This window comes from Eucyclogobius newberryi, unplaced genomic scaffold, assembly GCF_026437365.1.
Source record: "Eucyclogobius newberryi isolate DKJ021-1_F unplaced genomic scaffold, fEucNew1.0.hap1 SCAF_4, whole genome shotgun sequence".
NCBI classification, from domain to species: domain Eukaryota; kingdom Metazoa; phylum Chordata; class Actinopteri; order Gobiiformes; family Gobiidae; genus Eucyclogobius; species Eucyclogobius newberryi.
This window is the reverse complement of record NW_027316056.1, coordinates 42,517,502-42,540,941: the sequence shown is the minus strand read 5'-3', so window position 1 is coordinate 42,540,941 and position 23,440 is coordinate 42,517,502. Positions and strand designations below refer to the sequence as shown.

Below are 23,440 nucleotides of genomic sequence, written 5' to 3'. Positions count from 1 at the left end.
AGACCTGGTTTAGACCTGGTTTAGTCCTGGTTTAGTCCTGGTTTAGTCCCGGTTTAGACCTGGTTTAGACCTGGTTTAGACCTGGTTTAGACCCGGTTTAGTCCCGGTTTAGACCTGGTTTAGTCCCGGTTTAGACCTGGTTTAGACCTGGTTTAGACCTGGTTTAGACCTGGTTTAGACCTGGTTTAGTCCTGGTTTAGTCCCGGTTTAGACCTGGTTTAGTCCTGGTTTAGACCTGGTTTAGTCCCGGTTTAGACCTGGTTTAGACCTGGTTTAGACCTGGTTTAGACCCGGTTTAGTCCCGGTTTAGACCTGGTTTAGTCCTGGTTTAGACCTGGTTTAGTCCTGGTTTAGTCCTGGTTTAGACCTGGTTTAGACCTGGTTTAGTCCTGGTTTAGTCCTGGTTTAGTCCCGGTTTAGACCTGGTTTAGACCTGGTTTAGACCTGGTTTAGACCCGGTTTAGTCCCGGTTTAGAGCTGGTTTAGTCCTGGTTTAGACCTGGTTTAGACCTGGTTTAGTCCTGGTTTAGTCCTGGTTTAGACCTGGTTTAGACCTGGTTTAGTCCTGGTTTAGTCCTGGTTTAGTCCCGGTTTAGACCTGGTTTAGACCTGGTTTAGTCCTGGTTTAGACCTGGTTTAGACCTGGTTTAGACCTGGTTTAGTCCCGGTTTAGACCTGGTTTAGACCTGGTTTAGTCCTGGTTTAGACCTGGTTTAGACCCGGTTTAGTCCTGGTTTAGACCTGGTTTAGACCTGGTTTAGACCTGGTTTAGTCCCGGTTTAGACCTGGTTTAGACCTGGTTTAGACCTGGTTTAGACCTGGTTTAGTCCCGGTTTAGACCTGGTTTAGACCTGGTTTAGACCTGGTTTAGACCTGGTTTAGTCCTGGTTTAGACCTGGTTTAGACCTGGTTTAGTCCTGGTTTAGTCCTGGTTTAGTCCTGGTTTAGACCTGGTTTAGACCTGGTTTAGTCCTGGTTTAGTCCTGGTTTAGACCTGGTTTAGTCCTGGTTTAGTCCCGGTTTAGACCTGGTTTAGTCCTGGTTTAGACCTGGTTTAGTCCTGGTTTAGACCTGGTTTAGACCTGGTTTAGTCCTGGTTTAGACCTGGTTTAGACCTGGTTTAGTCCTGGTTTAGTCCCGGTTTAGACCTGGTTTAGTCCTGGTTTAGACCTGGTTTAGACCTGGTTTAGTCCTGGTTTAGTCCTGGTTTAGACCTGGTTTAGACCTGGTTTAGACCTGGTTTAGTCCCGGTTCAGACCTGGTTTATATCTTTCCAGGTTTAGTTCTGTAAATGAAAACTAGACTCGTCCATCTTCTTCTTCTTGTCCCGGGTCGCGGGGGCAGCAGTCTGAGCAGGGACTCCCAAACTTCCTTCTCCCCAGACACTTCCTCCAGCTCCTCCCGAGGCGTTCCCAGGACACAGAGAGACATAGTCCCTCCAGTGTGTCCTGGGTCGTCCCCGGGGCCTCTTCCCGGTGGGACATGCCCGGAACTCCTCCCCAGGGAGGAGCAGCTGCTCTACTCCGAGCTCCCCCCGTGTGACTGAGCTCCTCCCCCTGTCTCTAAGGGAGCGCCCAGCCACCCGGCAGAGGACACTTATTTCAACCGCTTGTATCTGTGATCTTGTCCTTTGGGTCATTAAAGCTCATGACCATAGGTGAGGTCAGAACGTAGAGTGACCCATAAATCCAGAGCTTTGTCTTTGGACTCAGCTCCTTCTTCATCACAACAGATCCAACTGTCAATCACACGCTCCATCAAGACCCCGACATACTTGAACTCCTCCACTTGGGGCAAGGACTCCACCCACCTGGAGAGGACAAGGACTCCACTCACCTGGAGAGGACAAGGACTCCACCCACCTGGAGAGGACAAGGACTCCACCCACCTGGAGAGGACAAGGACTCCACTCACCTGGAGAGGACAAGGACCCCACCCACCTGGAGAGGACAAGGACTCCACCCACCTGGAGAGGACAAGGACTCCACTCACCTGGAGAGGACAAGGACTCCACCCACCTGGAGAGGACAAGGACTCCACCCACCTGGAGAGGACAAGGACTCCACCCACCTGGAGAGGACAAGGACTCCACCCACCTGGAGAGGACAAGGACTCCACCCACCTGGAGAGGACAAGGACTCCACTCACCTGGAGAGGACAAGGACTCCACCCACCTGGAGAGGACAAGGACTCCACCCACCTGGAGAGGACAAGGACTCCACCCACCTGGAGAGGACAAGGACTCCACTCACCTGGAGAGGACAAGGACTCCACCCACCTGGAGAGGACAAGGACTCCACTCACCTGGAGAGGACAAGGACTCCACCCACCTGGAGAGGACAAGGACTCCACTCACCTGGAGAGGACAAGGACCCCACCCACCTGGAGAGGACAAGGACTCCACCCACCTGGAGAGGACAAGGACTCCACTCACCTGGAGAGGACAAGGACTCCACCCACCTGGAGAGGACAAGGACTCCACCCACCTGGAGAGGACAAGGACTCCACTCACCTGGAGAGGACAAGGACTCCACCCACCTGGAGAGGACAAGGACTCCACTCACCTGGAGAGGACAAGGACTCCACCCACCTGGAGAGGACAAGGACTCCACTCACCTGGAGAGGACAAGGACCCCACCCACCTGGAGAGGACAAGGACTCCACCCACCTGGAGAGGACAAGGACTCCACTCACCTGGAGAGGACAAGGACTCCACCCACCTGGAGAGGACAAGGACTCCACTCACCTGGAGAGGACAAGGACTCCACCCACCTGGAGAGGACAAGGACCCCCACCCACCTGGAGAGGACAAGGACTCCACCCACCTGGAGAGGACAAGGACTCCACTCACCTGGAGAGGACAAGGACTCCACCCACCTGGAGAGGACAAGGACTCCACTCACCTGGAGAGGACAAGGACTCCACCCACCTGGAGAGGACAAGGACCCCCACCCACCTGGAGAGGACAAGGACCCCCACCCACCTGGAGAGGACAAGGACTCCAACCACCTGGAGAGGACAAGGACCTCCACCCACCTGGAGAGGACAAGGACCCCCACCCACCTGGAGAGGACAAGGACTCCACCCACCTGGAGAGGACAAGGACCTCCACCCACCTGGAGAGGACAAGGACCCCCACCCACCTGGAGAGGACAAGGACCCCCACCCACCTGGAGAGGACAAGGACCCCCACCCACCTGGAGAGGACAAGGACCTCCACCCACCTGGAGAGGACAAGGACCTCCACCCACCTGGAGAGGACAAGGACCCCCACCCACCAGGTCCTTCTCAACCTTTTTCCGGTTGAGAACCATGACCTCTGATTTGGAGCTGATTCTCATCCCAACAACATCGTCTGTCAACAGCAGAGATGAGATCCTGTGGTCCCCAAACCGGACACACTCTGACCCCTGACCACACCCTCTGACCCCTGACCACACCCTCTGACCCCAAAGGACACCCCGAGGGACACGGTGGAAAGCCTTCTCCAGATCCACAAATCACATGTGACTGTGCAAACTCCCATGAACCCTGGAGCACCCGATGGAGGGTCTAGAGCTGGTTCAGTTCCACCACCAGGACCTAAACCTGCTCATCCTGAATCTGAGGTTTTATCGGTCGGATTCTCCTCCAGGACCTGGAATAGACCTTACCCGGGAGGCTGAGGAGTGTGATCCCTCTGTAGTTGGAACACACCCTCCGGTCCCCCTTCCTGAACAGAGGGACCACCACCCCGGTCTGCCAGTCCAGAGGCACGGTCCCCGAACGCCACGCCCTGTTGCAGAGACATGTCAGCCAAGACAGTCCTACAACATCCAGAGACTTTAGGTCCTCAGGATCTCATCCCGGAGCCACTGAGGAGCCACTGAGGAGCCACTGAGGATTAAGGAGGTCCTCAAAGTCCTTCCACCGTCCGACAACATCCCCAGTCGAGGTCAGCAGGTCTCCACCCGCACTGTAAACGGTGTTGGTGAAGCACTGCTTCCCATCACGTCAGAATTTCTTTGGGGCCGACCAATAGTCCTCCTCCACCAGTGGATCCAACTCACCACCAGGTGGTGCTCTACAGCTCCGCCCCTCTCTTCACCCGTGTGTCCAAGACACGCGGCCGGAGGTCAGAGGTCAGAGGACACGACAACAAAGTGGATCATTGACCTCCTGTGTCCTGGTGTCATGTGACCTGATGGACCTTGTGCTTGAACATGGTGTTCGTTCTGGACAATCCGTGGCACAGAAGTCCAATAACTGACCGCTCGGGTTCAGATCGGGGCTCCTCCCCTCTCCAGGAGTCACTGTCATTGTCCACGTGGGCGTTGAAGTCCCCCAGTAGAACAGAGTCCCCGGTCGGTGCACTGTGCAGTTCCCCTCCCAAGGACTCTGAGAAGACCGTGTCCTCTGCACTGCTGTTCGGCCCGTAGGCCGCCACAACAGTGAGAGACATGTCGCGTGACTTTGATGGTCCCTCATCTGCGACATCTGAGACATGTCCTCTCGTCCACCGGGTGAACCGGGACGTCCACGTGGAGCTGAGGCCGACTATATCGAGTCGATATCGCTCCTCCCCCAGCACAAGTTCAGGCTCCTCCCCCCAGCACAAGTTCAGGCTCCTCCCCCCAGCACAAGTTCAGGCTCCTCCCCCCAGCACAAGTTCAGGCTCCTCCCCCCAGCACAAGTTCAGGCTCCTCCCCCCAGCACAAGTTCAGGCTCCTCCCCCAGCACAAGTTCAGGCTCCTCCCCCCAGCACAAGTTCAGGCTCCTCCCCCCAGAGAGGTGATATTCCATGTCCCCAGAGTTAGTCTCTGTGTCTGGACATCTGGTCGTCAAGGCCCCTGCCGTCGAGGCCCCTGTCGTCGAGGCCCCTGCCGTCGAGGCCCCTGTCGTCGAGGCCCCTGCCGTTGAGGCCCCTGTCGTCGAGGCCCCTGCCGTTGAGGCCCCTGTCATCGAGGCCCCTGCCGTTGAGGCCCCTGTCGTCGAGGCCCCTGTCGTCGAGGCCCCTGCCGTCGACTCTGCAGTTCAGACTCAGTTTAGTCTCAACTCTTATTTTAGTCTCAGTTTATTCTTATATTTCTTTTCTTTAGTCATGTGCTTGTGAACACTGTGTTTGTTCCTGGATGTGTTGATTGTCAGAGACAGGAAGTGACCTCACACATGATGTTTATGAGGTTTGTTCATGTTCAGCGCCCGAGGGACTCGTGTCCTTCCACTCTTATGTCTCCAACGTAAAGCAATATTAGTATTATAGCAATCATTTCATCTACTTCACATAATCATTTGTGTTCATGTCTTAATGTTTTAGTTAAACTGTGTCAAAATAAAACTAAACTAACTCAAGGCACATTTAGTCGGAAAGAGTTAACGCCAAATATTTATTGTGTTGTGATATCGACATTTAAGTGATATTCTGTCCTGGTTTAGTCCTGGTTTAGACCTGGTTTAGTCCTGGTTTAGTCCAGGTTTAGTCCAGGTTTAGTCCTGGTTTAGTCCAGGTTTAGTCCTGGTTTAGTCCTGGTTTAGTCCTGGTTTAGTCCTGGTTTAGTCCTGGTTTAGTCCCGGTTTAGTCCCGGTTTAGTCCTGGTTTAGTCCCGGTTTAGTCCCGGTTTAGTCCAGGTTTAGTCCAGGTTTAGTCCTGGTTTAGTCCAGGTTTAGTCCTGGTTTAGACCTGGTTTAGTCCTGGTTTAGTCCTGGTTTAGTCCTGGTTTAGACCTGGTTTAGTCCTGGTTTAGTCCTGGTTTAGTCCTGGTTTGACGCAGTAACTTAATGCTGTAGTTTTCCAGTGACAAGGAAACGTAACGAGTGACTTTTCATGTGATTCTCTTTTACATCTGGTGAAAAACCTTTGACCTTTGGTCCTCCAGACCTTTTGTCCTCCAGACCTTTGGTCCTCCAGACCTTTTGTCCTCCAGACCTTTGGTCCTCCAGACCTTTTGTCCTCCAGACCTTTGGTCCTCCAGACCTTTTGTCCTCCAGACCTTTTGTCCTCCAGACCTTTTGTCCTCCAGACCTTGTGTCTCAGTTCTATTTGGTACAAAACCTTTGGTCATGAAGTTTGACCAGTTTAAGTCTGTAACACGTGTGTTTAGTTCTGATCAGCTCCTTCCATGTGGTAAGTCTGAGATCAGAGTCACTTTTTACAGATCTTTCTTTACAGTAGTAAAAAGGCCTAAAGATCTAAGATTCCGTTTTACCATTTAAATGGAGAAAGAGAATGTCAGTTTTTTGTACTTTCAGTTTGAATTCAGACGTTGGATGTTTCTGGTTTGGTCAGATATAATAGAACATCATCATCAGCAATGGAATGTTCCGTCCCATCGATTGTCTTTGATTGTCTAATAAACTGGGCCAATGGTTCCAAATACAAAGCGAACAACAGGGGCGACCCAGCACATCCCTGTCCGACCCCTCAGAGTCAGTGGATCGCTCATGTGACCATTGATTTTCATTCTTGATGTTGGACCATCGTAAAGAGACTCAATATCGTCTATTTTAAATGTGTTCATCACTTTAGTCCAGCTCTGAGGTGTGTCTTTAGAGCTTTATACACTCTGAGGTGTGTCTTTAGAGCTTTATAACACTCTGAGGTGTGTCTTTAGAGCTTTATACACTCTGAGGTGTGTCTTTAGAGCTTTATAACACTCTGAGGTGTGTCATTAGAGCTTTATAACACTCTGAGGTGTGTCTTTAGAGCTTTATAACACTCTGAGGTGTGTCTTTAGAGCTTTATACACTCTGAGGTGTGTCTTTAGAGCTTTATACACTCTGAGGTGTGTCTTTAGAGCTTTATAACACTCTGAGGTGTGTCTTTAGAGCTTTATAACACTCTGAGGTGTGTCTTTAGAGCTTTATACACTCTGAGGTGTGTCTTTAGAGCTTTATACACTCTGAGGTGTGTCTTTAGAGCTTTATAACACTCTGAGGTGTGTCTTTAGAGCTTTATAACACTCTGAGGTGTGTCATTAGAGCTTTATAACACTCTGAGGTGTGTCATTAGAGCTTTATACACTCTGAGGTGTGTCTTTAGAGCTTTATACACTCTGAGGTGTGTCATTAGAGCTTTATACACTCTGAGGTGTGTCTTTAGAGCTTTATAACACTCTGAGGTGTGTCATTAGAGCTTTATAACACTCTGAGGTGTGTCTTTAGAGCTTTATAAACTCTGAGGTGTGTCATTAGAGCTTTATAACACTCTGAGGTGTGTCATTAGAGCTTTATAACACTCTGAGGTGTGTCATTAGAGCTTTATACACTCTGAGGTGTGTCTTTAGAGCTTTATAACACTCTGAGGTGTGTCATTAGAGCTTTATAACACTCTGAGGTGTGTCTTTAGAGCTTTATAACACTCTGAGGTGTGTCATTAGAGCTTTATAACACTCTGAGGAGTGTCTTTAGAGCTTTATAACACTCTGAGGTGTGTCTTTAGAGCTTTATAACACTCTGAGGTGTCTTTAGAGCTTTATATACTCTGAGGTGTGTCTTTAGAGCTTTATATACTCTGAGGTGTGTCATTAGAGCTTTATACACTCTGAGGTGTGTCTTTAGAGCTTTATAACACTCTGAGGTGTGTCTTTAGATCTTTATAACACTCTGAGGTGTGTCTTTAGAGCTTCATACACTCTGAGGTGTGTCTTTAGAGCTTTATACACTCTGAGGTGTGTCTTTAGAGCTTCATACACTCTGAGGTGTGTCTTTAGAGCTTTATACACTCTGAAGTGTGTCTTTAGAGCTTTATAACACTCTGAGGTGTGTCTTTAGAGCTTCATACACTCTGAGGTGTGTCTTTAGAGCTTCATACACTCTGAGGTGTGTCTTTAGAGCTTTATACACTCTGAGGTGTGTCTTTAGAGCTTTATACACTCTGAGGTGTGTCTTTAGAGCTTTATACACTCTGAGGTGTGTCTTTAGAGCTTTATACACTCTGAGGTGTGTCTTTAGAGCTTTATACACTCTGAGGTGTGTCTTTAGAGCTTTATAACACTCTGAGGTGTGTCTTTAGAGCTTTATACACTCTGAGGTGTGTCTTTAGAGCTTTATAACACTCTGAGGTGTGTCTTTAGAGCTTTATACACTCTTAGGTGTGTATTTAGAGCTTTATAACACTCTGAGGTGTGTCTTTAGAGCTTTATAACACTCTGAGGTGTGTCTTTAGAGCTTTATAACACTCTGAGGTGTGTCTTTAGAGCTTTATAACACTCTGAGGTGTGTCTTTAGAGCTTTATACACTCTGAGGTGTGTCTTTAGAGCTTTATACACTCTGAGGTGTGTCTTTAGAGCTTTATAACACTCTGAGGTGTGTCTTTAGAGCTTTATAACACTCTGAGGTGTGTCTTTAGAGCTTTATACACTCTGAGGTGTGTCATTAGAGCTTTATACACTCTGAGGTGTGTCTTTAGAGCTTTATAACACTCTGAGGTGTGTCATTAGAGCTTTATAACACTCTGAGGTGTGTCATTAGAGCTTTATAACACTCTGAGGTGTGTCATTAGAGCTTTATACACTCTGAGGTGTGTCTTTAGAGCTTTATACACTCTGAGGTGTGTCTTTAGAGCTTTATACACTCTGAGGTGTGTCATTAGAGCTTTATACACTCTGAGGTGTGTCTTTAGAGCTTTATAACACTCTGAGGTGTGTCTTTAGAGCTTTATACACTCTGAGGTGTGTCTTTAGAGCTTTATAACACTCTGAGGTGTGTCTTTAGAGCTTTATAACACTCTGAGGTGTGTCTTTAGAGCTTTATACACTCTGAGGTGTGTCTTTAGAGCTTTATAACACTCTGAGGTGTGTCTTTAGAGCTTTATACACTCTGAGGTGTGTCTTTAGAGCTTTACACACTCTGAGGTGTGTCTTTAGAGCTTTATAACACTCTGAGGTGTGTCTTTAGAGCTTTAACACTCTGAGGTGTGTATTTAGAGCTTTATAACACTCTGAGGTGTGTCTTTAGAGCTTTATACACTCTGAGGTGTGTCTTTAGAGCTTTATAACACTCTGAGGTGTGTCTTTAGAGCTTTATAACACTCTGAGGTGTGTCTTTAGAGCTTTATACACTCTGAGGTGTGTCTTTAGAGCTTTATAACACTCTGAGGTGTGTCATTAGAGCTTTATAACACTCTGAGGTGTGTCTTTAGAGCTTTATACACTCTGAGGTGTGTCATTAGAGCTTTATAACACTCTGAGGTGTGTCATTAGAGCTTTATACACTCTGAGGTGTGTCTTTAGAGCTTTATAACACTCTGAGGTGTGTCTTTAGAGCTTTATAACACTCTGAGGTGTGTCTTTAGAGCTTTATAACACTCTGAGGTGTGTCATTAGAGCTTTATAACACTCTGAGGAGTGTCTTTAGAGCTTTATAACACTCTGAGGTGTGTCTTTAGAGCTTTATAACACTCTGAGGTGTCTTTAGAGCTTTATATACTCTGAGGTGTGTCTTTAGAGCTTTATATACTCTGAGGTGTGTCATTAGAGCTTTATACACTCTGAGGTGTGTCTTTAGAGCTTTATAACACTCTGAGGTGTGTCTTTAGATCTTTATAACACTCTGAGGTGTGTCTTTAGAGCTTCATACACTCTGAGGTGTGTCATTAGAGCTTTATACACTCTGAGGTGTGTCTTTAGAGCTTCATACACTCTGAGGTGTGTCTTTAGAGCTTTATACACTCTGAGGTGTGTCTTTAGAGCTTTATAACACTCTGAGGTGTGTCTTCAGAGCTTTATACACTCTGAGGTGTGTCTTTAGAGCTTTATACACTCTGAGGTGTGTCTTTAGAGCTTTATACACTCTGAGGTGTGTCATTAGAGCTTTATACACTCTGAGGTGTGTCTTTAGAGCTTTATAACACTCTGAGGTGTGTCTTTAGAGCTTTATACACTCTGAGGTGTGTCTTTAGAGCTTTATAACACTCTGAGGTGTGTCTTTAGAGCTTTATAACACTCTGAGCTGTGTCTTTAGAGCTTTATACACTCTGAGGTGTGTCTTTAGAGCTTTATAACACTCTGAGGTGTGTCTTTAGAGCTTTATACACTCTGAGGTGTGTCTTTAGAGCTTTACACACTCTGAGGTGTGTCTTTAGAGCTTTATAACACTGAGGTGTGTCTTTAGAGCTTTATACACTCTTAGGTGTGTATTTAGAGCTTTATAACACTCTGAGGTGTGTCTTTAGAGCTTTATACACTCTGAGGTGTGTCTTTAGAGCTTTATAACACTCTGAGGTGTGTCTTTAGAGCTTTATACACTCTGAGGTGTGTCTTTAGAGCTTTATACACTCTGAGGTGTGCCTTTAGAGCTTTATACACTCTGAGGTGTGTCTTTAGAGCTTTATACCACTCTGAGGTGTATCTTTAGAGCTTTATACACTCTGAGGTGTGTCTTTAGAGCTTTATACACTCTGAGGTGTGTCTTTAGAGCTTTATACACTCTGAGGTGTGTCTTTAGAGCTTTACACACTCTGAAGTGTGTCTTTAGAGCTTTATAACACTCTGAGGTGTGTCTTTAGAGCTTTATACACTCTGAGGTGTGTCATTAGAGCTTTATACACTCTGAGGTGTGTCTTTAGAGCTTTATAACACTCTGAGGTGTGTCATTAGAGCTTTATAACACTCTGAGGTGTGTCTTTAGAGCTTTATACACTCTGAGGTGTGTCATTAGAGCTTTATAACACTCTGAGGTGTGTCATTAGAGCTTTATAACACTCTGAGGTGTGTCATTAGAGCTTTATAACACTCTGAGGAGTGTCTTTAGAGCTTTATAACACTCTGAGGTGTGTCTTTAGAGCTTTATAACACTCTGAGGTGTGTCTTTAGAGCTTTATAACACTCTGAGGTGTCTTTAGAGCTTTATATACTCTGAGGTGTGTCTTTAGAGCTTTATATACTCTGAGGTGTGTCATTAGAGCTTTATACACTCTGAGGTGTGTCTTTAGAGCTTTATAACACTCTGAGGTGTGTCTTCAGAGCTTTATACACTCTGAGGTGTGTCTTTAGAGCTTTATACACTCTGAGGTGTGTCTTTAGAGCTTTATACACTCTGAGGTGTGTCATTAGAGCTTTATACACTCTGAGGTGTGTCTTTAGAGCTTTATAACACTCTGAGGTGTGTCTTTAGAGCTTTATACACTCTGAGGTGTGTCTTTAGAGCTTTAATACTCTGAGGTGTGTCTTTAGAGCTTTATAACACTCTGAGGTGTGTCTTTAGAGCTTTATACACTCTGAGGTGTGTCTTTAGAGCTTTATAACACTCTGAGGTGTGTCTTTAGAGCTTTATACACTCTGAGGTGTGTCTTTAGAGCTTTACACACTCTGAGGTGTGTCTTTAGAGCTTTATACACTCTTAGGTGTGTATTTAGAGCTTTATAACACTCTGAGGTGTGTCTTTAGAGCTTTACACACTCTGAAGTGTGTCTTTAGAGCTTTATAACACTCTGAGGTATGTCTTTAGAGCTTTATACACTCTGAGGTGTGTCTTTAGAGCTTTATAACACTCTGAGGTGTGTCTTTAGAGCTTTATACACTCTGAGGTGTGTCTTAAGAGCTTTATACACTCTGAGGTGTGTTTAGAGCTTTATACACTCTGAGGTGTGTCTTTAGAGCTTTATAACACTCTGAGGTGTGTCTTTAGAGCTTTATACACTCTGAGGTGTGTCTTTAGAGCTTTATACACTCTGAGGTGTGTCTTTAGAGCTTTATACCACTCTGAGGTGTGTCTTTAGAGCTTTATAACACTCTGAGGTGTGTCTTTAGAGCTTTATACACTCTGAGGTGTGTCTTTAGAGCTTTATACACTCTGAGGTGTGTCTTTAGAGCTTTATACACTCTGAGGTGTGTCTTTAGAGCTTTATACACTCTTAGGTGTGTCTTTAGAGCTTTATACACTCTGAGGTGTGTCTTTAGAGCTTTACACACTCTGAAGTGTGTCTTTAGAGCTTTATAACACTCTGAGGTATGTCTTTAGAGCTTTATACACTCTGAGGTGTGTCTTTAGAGCTTTATAACACTCTGAGGTGTGTCTTAAGAGCTTTATACACTCTGAGGTGTGTTTAGAGCTTTATACACTCTGAGGTGTGTCTTTAGAGCTTTATACACTCTGAGGTGTGTCTTTAGAGCTTTATAACACTCTGAGGTGTGTCTTTAGAGCTTTATACACTCTGAGGTGTGTCTTTAGAGCTTTATAACACTCTGAGGTGTGTCTTTAGAGCTTTATACACTCTGAGGTGTGTCTTTAGAGCTTTATACACTCTGAGGTGTGTCTTTAGAGCTTTATAACACTCTGAGGTGTGTCTTTAGAGCTTTATACACTCTGAGGTGTGTCTTTAGAGCTTTATAACACTCTGAGGTGTGTCTTTAGAGCTTTATAACACTCTGAGGTGTGTCTTTAGAGCTTTATACACTCTGAGGTGTGTCTTTAGAGCTTTAAACTGCTCTTCTGACATTTGAGGACTTCCCCTTTTGCCATGATTTTCTTCCATCAATTTTATTTTTTCTTGTATCTTATCTTAAATCTTTGAGCTTTTTCTCCCTTTGTTTCTTTCTCTGAGGCGATGTCTATAACGTGTCCTCTCAACACGGCTTTGGAAGCGTCCCACAGGAGGCGGAGTCTCATGTTCCTCCAGAGAAGTCTTAATGTTGTTTGGACATTTTGTCCTTAAACAAAGGTCATGACGCAGCTGCATTGAACCTCTGTGTTTTTACATCTTTCCTCCAAATCTACAAATGTAGAGCAGGATCTCTGAGATCTGAGAGTCTGATTTAGATCTGTCTTTATTGAAGATAAAGAAGTAGTTTATTCTGGAATAGATTGTATGTGTTATAAACACGTGACACTGGCGCCCCCTGGTGTTCATCTCCTCCACGTGTCACTCAGTCCTATTTTCTTCAGAGACAGAACTTGTTCTTTCTTGTTCCTCCAGAACTCCCCACGTCTGATGAAGCTGAAGGTTCCACTCTCCTCCACAGATCAGGGGTCAGGGTTCCCTCAGAGTGGTTCAGGGTCAGGGGTCAGGGTTCCCTCAGAGTGGTTCAGGGTCAGGGGTCAGGGTTCCCTCAGAGTGGTTCAGGGTCAGGGTTCCCTCAGAGTGGTTCAGGGTCAGGGGTCAGGGTTCCCTCAGAGTGGTTCAGGGTCAGGGGTCAGGGTTCCCTCAGAGTGGTTCAGGGTCAGGGGTCAGGGTTCCCTCAGAGTGGTTCAGGGTCAGGGGTCAGGGTTCCCTCAGAGTGGTTCACAATCAGCTCCATGACATCAGCACAGAAGGTGATATCGCCCCCTGGTGGAGCTCACACATCTTTACAGACGCACTCTGTTTCAAAACGGTTTGGTTTGAGCCAGTATTGCCCCGCCCTCTTGTGTTTGCCTCTGTGTGATGACTATAACGTATATAATATAACATATAATATATAATATAACATTTAATGTGGGCGTGTCCCTCATTGGTCCAGGCGTGTTCCATTGTAGAAAAAGCTTCAGTTGTTTCATCTGGACTCAGTTTGAAAAAATAGTTGTTTCGACTTCATCCAAGAGTCATTGTCAATAAAAGAATTTAGGTGGAGAACTCCGATATTTGTACTATTCTGTGGTAAGCCCCGCCCATTGGGCGGAGCCTCCTGAAGAGGGAAGAGTTGTTTGTTTCGACACAAACTCCCCTCTTTGTATCTACCGAGCCTATTCAGCCCTTTAATGGGCTCTTAGTCTCCCCTTTGTCTTTGTGAGACCCTGGCTCACCCTGAGGACCTGATTCACATCTAAATGTCCTCTACCTGGTCCTCTACCTCTCCAGGGGTTCAGGACCATTATAAATAACAGGAAGATTGAACCTTAACCCTCCATTTCTGTTTAAAGAAGGTCTTTCTTTTTAACAAAAATAGCTTCTTTAACTCCTCTTTCAAACCATCTTTTCTCCTGCTTAAACCTTCACCTCACGTCTTCAAACGAGTGATTAGAGGCTTCAAGATGCAGATGCACGTCGCTCTGTGGTCTTGAACTCCAGTGTCTTCTGTGCTGATATATATGTATATACATCCTTCTGTGCTATAACTCTGTTATAGTTCAATACAAAGCACCTGAAAAAGCACAATCCGTCCCCAAAATAAATGTTAAAATGTTGACTCGTCATCTTCTCAGGACGAGGTTGTTGTTTGTTGTTGTTGGTGTTGTTGGTTGTTGTTGTTTTTTGTTGGTGTTGTTGGTTGTTGTTGTTTGTTGTTGTTGGTTGTTGTTGGTGTTGTTGGTTGTTGTTGGTGTTGTTGGTTGTTGTTGTTTGTTGTTGTTGGTTGTTGTTGGTGTTGTTGGTGTTGTTGGTTGTTGTTGTTGTTGGTTGTTGTTGTTGTTGTTGGTGTTGTTGTTGTTGTTGTTGGTTGTTGTTGTTGTTGGTGGTTGTTGTTGTTGTTGTTGGTTGTTGTTGTTGGTGTTGTTGTTGGTGTTGGTGGTTGTTGTTAGTGTTGTTGGTTGTTGTTTTTTGTTGGTGTTGTTGGTTGTTGTTGTTTGTTGTTGTTGGTTGTTGTTGGTGTTGTTGGTTGTTGTTGGTGTTGTTAGTTGTTGTTGGTTGTTGTTGTATTTGTTGTTGTTGGTGTTGTTGTTGTTGTTGGTTGTTGTTGTTGTTGGTGGTGGTTGTTGTTGGTGTTGTTGTTGGTGTTGGTGGTGGTTGTTGTTGTTGGTGTTGTTGGTTGTTGTTGGTTGTTGTTGGTGTTGTTGTTGGTGTTGTTGGTTGTTGTTGTTGTTGGTTGTTGTTGGTTGTTGTTGGTTGTTGTTGGTTGTTGTTGGTGTTGTTGGTTGTTGTTGGTGTTGTTGGTTGTTGTTGGTGTTGTTGGTTGTTGTTGGTGTTGTTGGTTGTTGTTGTTGTTGTTGTTTTTGTTGGTGTTGTTGTTGGTGTTGTTGGTTGTTGTTGTTGTTGTTGGTGTTGTTGGTTGTTGTTGGTTGTTGTTGGTTGTTGTTGGTTGTTGTTGGTGTTGTTTGTTGTTGTTGGTGTTGTTGGTGTTGTTGGTTGTTGTTGGTGTTGTTGGTTGTTGTTGTTGGTGTTGTTGGTTGTTGTTGTTCTTGTTGGTGTTGTTGTTGTTGGTGTTGTTGGTTGTTGTTGGTTGTTGTTGGTGTTGTTGGTTGTTGTTGGTGTTGTTGGTTGTTGTTGGTGTTGTTGGTTGTTGTTGGTTGTTGGTTGTTGGTGTTGTTGTTGTTGGTTGTTGTTGGTGTTGTTGGTGTTGTTGGTTGTTGTTGGTGTTGTTGGTGTTGTTGGTTGTTGTTGGTGTTGTTGGTTGTTGTTGGTGTTTTTGGTGTTGTTGGTGTTGTTGTTGTTGTTGTTGGTGTTGGTTGTTGGTGTTGGTTGTTGGTGTTGGTTGTTGGTGGTGTTGTTGTTGTTGGTTGTTGTTGGTGTTGTTGGTGCTGTTGGTTGTTGTTGGTGTTGTTGTTGGTTGTTGTTGTTGTTGGTGGTGGTGGTGTTGTTGTTGTTGTTGGTGTTGTTGGTTGTTGTTGGTATTTTTGGTGTTGTTGGTGTTGTTGTTGGTGTTGTTGTTGTTGTTGTTGGTGTTGTTGTTGGTGTTGTTGGTGTTGTTGGTGTTGTTGGTTGTTGTTGGTGTTGTTGGTTGTTGTTGGTGTTGTTGGTTGTTGTTGGTTGTTGGTGTTGTTGTTGTTGGTGTTGTTGGTTGTTGTTGTTGGTGTTGTTGGTTGTTGTTGGTGTTGTTTGTTGTTGTTGTTTTTGTTGGTGTTGTTGTTGGTGTTGTTGGTTGTTGTTGTTGTTGGTGGTGTTGTTGTTGGTGTTGTTGGTGTTGTTGGTGTTGTTGGTTGTTGTTGGTGTTGTTTGTTGTTGTTGGTGTTGTTGGTGTTGTTGGTTGTTGTTGGTTGTTGTTGGTGTTGTTGGTTGTTGTTGTTGGTGTTGTTGTTGTTGTTGTTGTTGTTGTTGGTGTTGTTGTTGGTGGTGTTATTGTTGTTGTTGTTGTTGTTGTTGGTGTTGTTGGTTGTTGTTGTTTTTTTTGGTGTTGTTGGTTGTTGTTGTTCTTGTTGGTGTTGTTGGTGTTGTTGGTTGTTGTTGGTGTTGTTGGTGTTGTTGGTTGTTGGTGTTGTTGTTGGTTGTTGTTGGTGTTGTTGGTGTTGTTGTTGTTGTTGTTGTTGTTGTTGGTTGTTGGTGTTGTTGTTGTTGGTTGTTGTTGGTTGTTGTTGGTGTTGTTTTTGTTGGTGTTGTTGTTGTTGGTTTTTGTTGTTCTTGTTGGTGTTGTTGTTGTTGGTTGTTGTTGGTGTTGTTGGTTGTTGTTGGTGTTGTTGGTTGTTGTTGGTGTTGTTGGTGTTGTTGGTTGTTGTTGGTTGTTGTTGGTGTTGTTGGTGTTGTTGTTGGTTGTTGTTGGTGTTGTTGGTGTTGTTGGTTGTTGTTGTTGTTGTTGTTGGTGTTGGTGTTGTTGTTGTTGTTGGTGGTGGTGGTGTTGTTGGTGTTGTTGTTGTTGGTGTTGTTGGTTGTTGTTGTTCTTGTTGGTGTTGTTGTTGTTGGTGTTGTTGGTGTTGTTGGTTGTTGTTGTTCTTGTTGGTGTTGTTGGTTGTTGTTGGTGTTGTTGGTTGTTGTTGGTGTTGTTGGTGTTGTTGGTTGTTGTTGTTGGTGTTGTTGGTGTTGTTGGTTGTTGTTGGTGTTGTTGGTTGTTGTTGGTGTTGTTGGTGTTGTTGGTTGTTGTTGTTGTTGTTGGTGTTGTTGGTGTTGGTGTTTGTGTTGGTGTTGTTGGTTGTTGTTGTTGTTGGTGTTGTTGGTGTTGGTGTTGGTGTTGTTGGTGTTGTTGTTGTTGTTGGTGTTGTTGTTGTTGGTGTTGTATTCCAGAGCTGACTCTGGAATAAAGGTCCTTCTGTTTGAATGAGGTCACCTCATGACATCATCAGGTGGAAGACTGCAGTCCGTCTGCTCCAGGCTTGCAGCTATTGTTTTAGCCTGATTTAAACAGTTCCACTCCTCAGTGGTGTGAAATGTTTCTCTATGTTCAGGTCTCGTCTAACGGCCTGGTGTCGGTGCAGCCCCTCCCCCCTCAGCCACAATACCTGGCTCAGACTCCGCCCCCCTTTGGGACAGTGGCGGCGCTCATGGGAGATCTGGACCGGGGCCTGGTGCACTTCAGACTGGACCGGACTCCTGAAGTCCTGGGACGGGCCGAGGCTCTGGCCCACAAGGCCTTTCCTCAAAGAGCGGCCCAGCAGCCAGAGGGCGCCGTGGTGGTCACCTGGGACAAGATGGCCGCCGCAGGGAGCGAGGGCCCGCAGGTGAGACAGGCACCTGTATTTATGTATTTATGTATTTATCTGATTGGCCCGTGTGCTTCTCTCTGATTGGTCCGTGTGCTTCTCTCTGATTGGTCCGTGTGCTTCTCTCTGATTGGTCCGTGTGCTTCTCTCTGATTGGTCCGTGTGCTTCTTTCTGATTGGTCCGTGTGCTTCTCTCTGATTGGCCCGTGTGCTTCTCTCTGATTGGCCCGTGTGCTTCTCTCTGATTGGCCCGTGTGCTTCTCTCTGATTGGCCCGTGTGCTTCTCTCTGATTGGTCCGTGTGCTTCTCTCTGATTGGTCCGTGTGCTTCTCTCTGATTGGTCCGTGTGCTTCTCTCTGATTGGTCCGTTCTCTCCTCAGAGGAACTCTTTCCAGCTGGTCCTGGTGCTGCTGAAGTCCTCGTCGTTGGCGCTGCTGCTTTACCCCGGCTCTGGCCTGCAGTTCCTGTCCTCTCCTGCAGGGGGCGTGTCTCGGACCCTGCAGGCGGGCTTTAGCGAGGGCCTGGTCTCTCATTGGTGGTGGGGGAAGTCTCCGGGAAAGCAGGAGTGGCTCAGCACCGAGGAGGAGGAGTCTGTGCACAGGCTGACACGGTAATACTTCATCTGAACTGCAGGGGGCGTTAGTTTGTCTGGAGAAGGGCAGAGTTTAGTCCTCCTCTGATAAGAGGGGTGGAGCCTTTATATGTTTCACTGCTCTTCCGTTATTAGCTGCAGACAGCACACAGCAGTGTCATTTTGACTGTACAACACAGATTTGACTGAATTATATGAACAAATCAATGGGAACAGCAAATTTGACTAAATAGAGTTAATTTAATTTAAACTGAATTGAGTTCATGACATTTATTGTGTGATAAATATTATCTCTGTCGATATTATATAGACGATATATATATATAATATATAGGTTTATATTATACATATATTTTTAGGCTTGAGTCAAAGGACGAGTATCGTCCCGGTGAGGGACTTATTATAATTGGTACCAGGGGCTGGAAAAACGCAAAAATCGAGTAGTAAACAAAGGTGGATCTGCTCGTGAGTGGCATCGAAAATTAGAACTCCGTGAGCTCTAATTTTGAGTGAAGGTTTCGTGAAAAAGTATTGAAAGACGGCTCAGTAGCGCCGCCTCAAAAATCAAATAACATGGGGCCAATGGGGGCCCGGCGCCACAAACAGTGGCAGTAAAAATATGACGCTCGCTCCAAAAAAACAGTTCATGGGAAGAAATGTAAAAAACAATATTATGACCCCGCCCGAAGTCATACAGGAAGTGGTCCATATTGAGCCTAACACACGCCCCTTGAACATTTAAATGAGGTCAAAAATGTACTTAGACATTCTTCACGAGCAGCGACCACATCTCAGCAAGATGCAAAGTGTTTATTCTCATAAATGAGAAGTAGAAGTAGAAGAGGGAGGGGCACGAAGTCACAAACACAGATGTGTGTGACCTGGACACCTGAACAGTTTAGCCACAGGAAGGGGCAGGAAAGGGGTGTGGTCCTGCTCCAAAACTTAAAGGTGGAATGGACGATTTTTTTCAGCAAATTTTTTATCATATTTCCTCGTGTCGTGGATAAATCATTTGTCCTGCCACGTGTCAATCATAAAACGCACCTGTCGCTCACCTGCAGCCGCGTCAGGCTCGTCCCCACGTTTCCGCGTGCCTATGCGCATGGATCTATCATAATATAGTTCCCTCTGTGTACGGGGCAAAATGAAGACGGAGAAAGACAGTTCGAGCTGACGCAGATGTGGACAGAAATCTACGGGAGACGAGAGATGTGATGCGCTCCGTTGCGCTAATAAACAAACGCACGTGTGTGTTGTATCAGTCCACACGGGGGAGTGGCATGTGCACGGGGGAGGGGCATGTGCACGGGGGAGGGGCATGAGCACGGGGGAGGGGCATGTGCACGGGGGAGGGGCATGTGCACGGGGGAGTGGCATGTGCACGGGGGAGTGGCATGTGCACGGGGGAGTGGCATGCGCACGGGGGGAGTGGCATGAGCACGGGGGAGTGGCATGAGCACGGGGGAGGGGCATGTGCACGGGGGAGGGGCATGAGCACGGGGGAGGGGCATGTGCACGGGGGAGGGGCATGTGCACGGGGGAGTGGCATGTGCACGGGGGAGGGGCATGTGCACGGGGGAGGGGCATGTGCACGGGGGAGTGGCATGCGCACGGGGGGAGTGGCATGAGCACGGGGGAGTGGCATGAGCACGGGGGAGTGGCATGAGCACGGGGGGAGTGGCATGTGCACGGGGGAGGGGCATGAGCACTTCTGCCTGAGTTCTCAAATCGCCGAAAAATCGTCCATTGCTCCTTTAAGATAACAAACTTATCGTCATTTCTTTCCATTTTAAACAAACAAGCCAATGACAGCCTACATCCAGCTGCAAGCATGTTACCATGGCAACATGACAACCACTGCCATAGACGTACAGGCATTTTGAATGGGATTTAAACATTTGTCATTAACAGTTCAAATTAGGCACTAACTCTCCACATCACCGAGCGGGGTTAGAGGGGATGTAGGCCGAGGGGTTAGAGGGGATGTAGGCCGAGGGGTTAGAGGGGATGTAGGCCGAGGGGTTAGAGGGGATGTAGGCCGAGGGGTTAGAGGGGATGTAGGCCGAGGGGTTAGAGGGGATGTAGGCCGAGGGGTTAGAGGGGATGTAGGCCGAGGGGTTAGAGAGGATGTAGGCCGAGGGGTTAGAGGGGATGTAGGCCGAGGGGTTAGAGGGGATGTAGGCCGAGGGGTTAGAGAGGATGTAGGCCGAGGGGTTAGAGGGGATGTAGGCCGAGGGGTTAGAGGGGATGTAGGCCGAGGGGTTAGAGGGGATGTAGGCCGAGGGGTTAGAGGGGATGTAGGCCGAGGGGTTAGAGGGGATGTAGGCCGAGGGGTTAGAGAGGATGTAGGCCGAGGGGTTAGAGGGGATGTAGGCCGAGGGGTTAGAGGGGATGTAGGCCGAGGGGTTAGAGAGGATGTAGGCCGAGGGGTTAGAGGGGATGTAGGCCGAGGGGTTAGAGGGGATGTAGGCCGAGGGGTTAGAGGGGATGTAGGCCGAGGGGTTAGAGGGGATGTAGGCCGAGGGGTTAGAGGGGATGTAGGCCGAGGGGTTAGAGAGGATGTAGGCCGAGGGGTTAGAGGGGATTTAGGCCGAGGGGTTAGAGGGGATGTAGGCCGAGGGGTTAGAGGGGATGTAGGCCGAGGGGTTAGAGGGGATTTAGGCCGAGGGGTTAGAGAGGATGTAGGCCGAGGGGTTAGAGGGGATGTAGGCCGAGGGGTTAGAGGGGATGTAGGCCGAGGGGTTAGAGGGGATTTAGGCCGAGGGGTTAGAGGGGATGTAGGCCGAGGGGTTAGAGGGGATGTAGGCCGAGGGGTTAGAGAGGATGTAGGCCGAGGGGTTAGAGGGGATGTAGGCCGAGGGGTTAGAGGGGATTTAGGCCGAGGGGTTAGAGAGGATGTAGGCCGAGGGGTTAGAGAGGATGTAGGCCGAGGGGTTAGAGGGGATTTAGGCCGAGGGGTTAGAGGGGATTTAGGCCGAGGGGTTAGAGAGGATGTAGGCCGAGGGGTTAGAGGGGATTTAGGCCGAGGGGTTAGAGAGGATGTAGGCCGAGGGGTTAGAGAGGATGTAGGCCGAGGGGTTAGAGGTGATGTAGGCCGAGGGGTTAGAGGGGATGTAGGCCGAGGGGTTAGAGAGGATGTAGGCCGAGGGGTTAGAGGGGATTTAGGCCGAGGGGTTAGAGAGGATGTAGGCCGAGGGGTTAGAGAGGATGTAGGCCGAGGGGTTAGAGGGGATTTAGGCCGAGGGGTTAGAGGGGATTTAGGCCGAGGGGTTAGAGAGGATGTAGGCCGAAGGGTTAGAGGGGATTTAGGCCGAGGGGTTAGAGGGGATTTAGGCCGAGGGGTTAGAGGGGATTTAGGCCGAGGGGTTAGAGGGGATGTAGGCCGAGGGGTTAGAGGGGATGTAGGCCGAGGGGTTAGAGGGGATTTAGGCCGAGGGGTTAGAGGGGATTTAGGCCGAGGGGTTAGAGAGGATTTAGGCCGAGGGGTTAGAGGGGATTTAGGCCGAGGGGTTAGAGGGGATGTAGGCCGAGGGGTTAGAGGGGATTTAGGCCGAGGGGTTAGAGGGGATTTAGGCCGAGGGGTTAGAGAGGATTTAGGCCGAGGGGTTAGAGAGGATTTAGGCCGAGGGGTTAGAGGGGATGTAGGCCGAGGGGTTAGAGGGGATGTAGGCCGAGGGGTTAGAGGGGATTTAGGCCGAGGGGTTAGAGGGGATTTAGGCCGAGGGGTTAGAGAGGATTTAGGCCGAGGGGTTAGAGAGGATTTAGGCCGAGGGGTTAGAGGTGTTCTCTTCGCGGTGGCAAGTGCTGACACTGTGTTTTGGGCTCTGGTGGCTCAGGGTTTTAACAGTTAAATATTAACAGGCTCATGGACACGACACTGCAGCTGCACTGGGCCCCAGGCCCTTAGGGGCCCATGTGTGCCCCCCTGTGGTCAGTGCCCTTAGGGGCCCATGTGTGCCCCCCTGTGGTCAGGGGGCCTCAGCGCTGATACACTCTCAACATAAAATACACTTCTCTTCTAAGACTAAGGGTTAGGGGGTAGGGTTAGGGGGTAGATGTAGGGGGTTGGGTGTAGGGGTTAGGGAGAAGGTGTGGGGGTAGGTGTAGGGGGTAGTGTTAGGGTGTAGGGGGTAGGTGTAGGGGGTAGGTGTAGGGTTAGGGTGTAGGGGGTAGGGTTAGGGTGTAGGAAGTAGGGTTAGGGTTAGGATGTAGGGTTAGGGTGTAGGCAGTAGCGGCTGGTCCATTAAGGGCGCTGGGGCGCCGCCCCCCTGTCAATCTGCCAACTACGTACATTTTTTGGTGTCTAAAAACAATATAATTTATTCAGAAATATCTTATATTTTTATTAGTGTAAATGTTTGAAATAATAATATATATCTATAAATAGATATAGATGTATACCTTGTTTGCGCGCCGTGCTCTGCTGCGCAGCCTGCCTCACTTTACTACGTTCCCTCTGAGCGGTTTGAAAAGCTCCAGAGCCTCAGAGAAAATCAATGGGGATTTTTAACCAATCAAATCACAATCAAAAGTGATTACGTCATTGTGGCGTCTCCAGAGGAAAAAAGCGACTTTGTGCCGCTCCAGAAAGCCACTTTTTGTATTTTTTGTATTTTTTGTTTGTGTTTTTTATTTCCTCTTAATGTAGTAATGTTACTCTGCACTATAAGTGACAGTATCACTGAGATTTTTGATTTGCTCTTTTGGAGTGGAAATAAAGAGTGTTTACTTAATTAATTCAGTTGTAAATGTGTATTTAAGATATGTATTCATACAGTCAATGTTAAAACTAATACAATTTTGGACATTTAAAAAAACAAAAACACGGTCATGTCAAATAGCGCCCCCTATAATTTGTACCACCAGCCGCCACTGGGTGTAGGGGTAGGATGTAGGATGTAGGGTTAGGGTGTAGGGGGTAGGGTTAGGGTGTAGAGTTAGGGTGTAGGGGGTAGGATGTAGGGTTAGGGGGTAGAGTTAGTGTGTAGGGGGTAGGATGTAGGGTTAGGGTGTAGAGTTAGGGTGTAGGATGTAGGGTTAGGGTGTAGATTAGGGTGTAGGGGGTAGGATGTAGGGTTAGGGGGTAGAGTTAGTGTGTAGGGGGTAGGATGTAGGGTTAGGGTGTAGAGTTAGGGTGTAGGGGGTAGGATGTAGGGTTAGGGGGTAGAGTTAGTGTGTAGGGGGTAGGATGTAGGGTTAGGGTGTAGAGTTAGGGTGTAGGATGTAGGGTTAGGGTGTAGATTAGGGTGTAGGGGGTAGGATGTAGGGTGTAGAGTTAGGGTGTAGGGGGTAGGATGTAGGGTTAGGGTGTAGGGTTAGGGTGTAGGTGGTAGGGTTAGGGTGTAGAGTTAGGGGGTAGAGGGTAGGATGTAGGGTTAGGGTGTAGAGTTAGGGTGTAGGGGGTAGGATGTAGGGTTAGGGTGTAGAGTTAGGGTGTAGGGGGTAGGATGTAGAGTTAGGGTGTAGGGTTAGGGTGTAGGGGGTAGGATGTAGGGTTAGGGTGTAGAGTTAGGGTGTAGGGGGTAGGATGTAGGGTTAGGGTGTAGAGTGAGGGTGTAGGGGGTAGGATGTAGGGTTAGGGTGTAGAGTTAGGGTGTAGGGGGTAGGATGTAGGGTTAGGGTGTAGAGTTAGGGTGTAGGGGGTAGGGTTATGGTGTAGGGTGTAG

The 23,440-nt window shown here is 47.5% G+C and overlaps 1 protein-coding gene across 1 annotated transcript in view; it reads left to right on the top strand.

The window, feature by feature from the left end:
• Window positions 1-23,440, top strand: part of LOC140377869 (nidogen-1-like) — a 59,623-nt gene that overhangs the window by 5,051 nt on the left and 31,132 nt on the right. Inside the window, exons 2-3 of the mRNA XM_072463474.1 lie at window positions 16,925-17,197; window positions 17,560-17,789. Coding sequence (XP_072319575.1) covers window positions 16,925-17,197; window positions 17,560-17,789 — 503 coding nt within the window. The remainder of the gene's footprint in view (window positions 1-16,924; window positions 17,198-17,559; window positions 17,790-23,440) is intronic.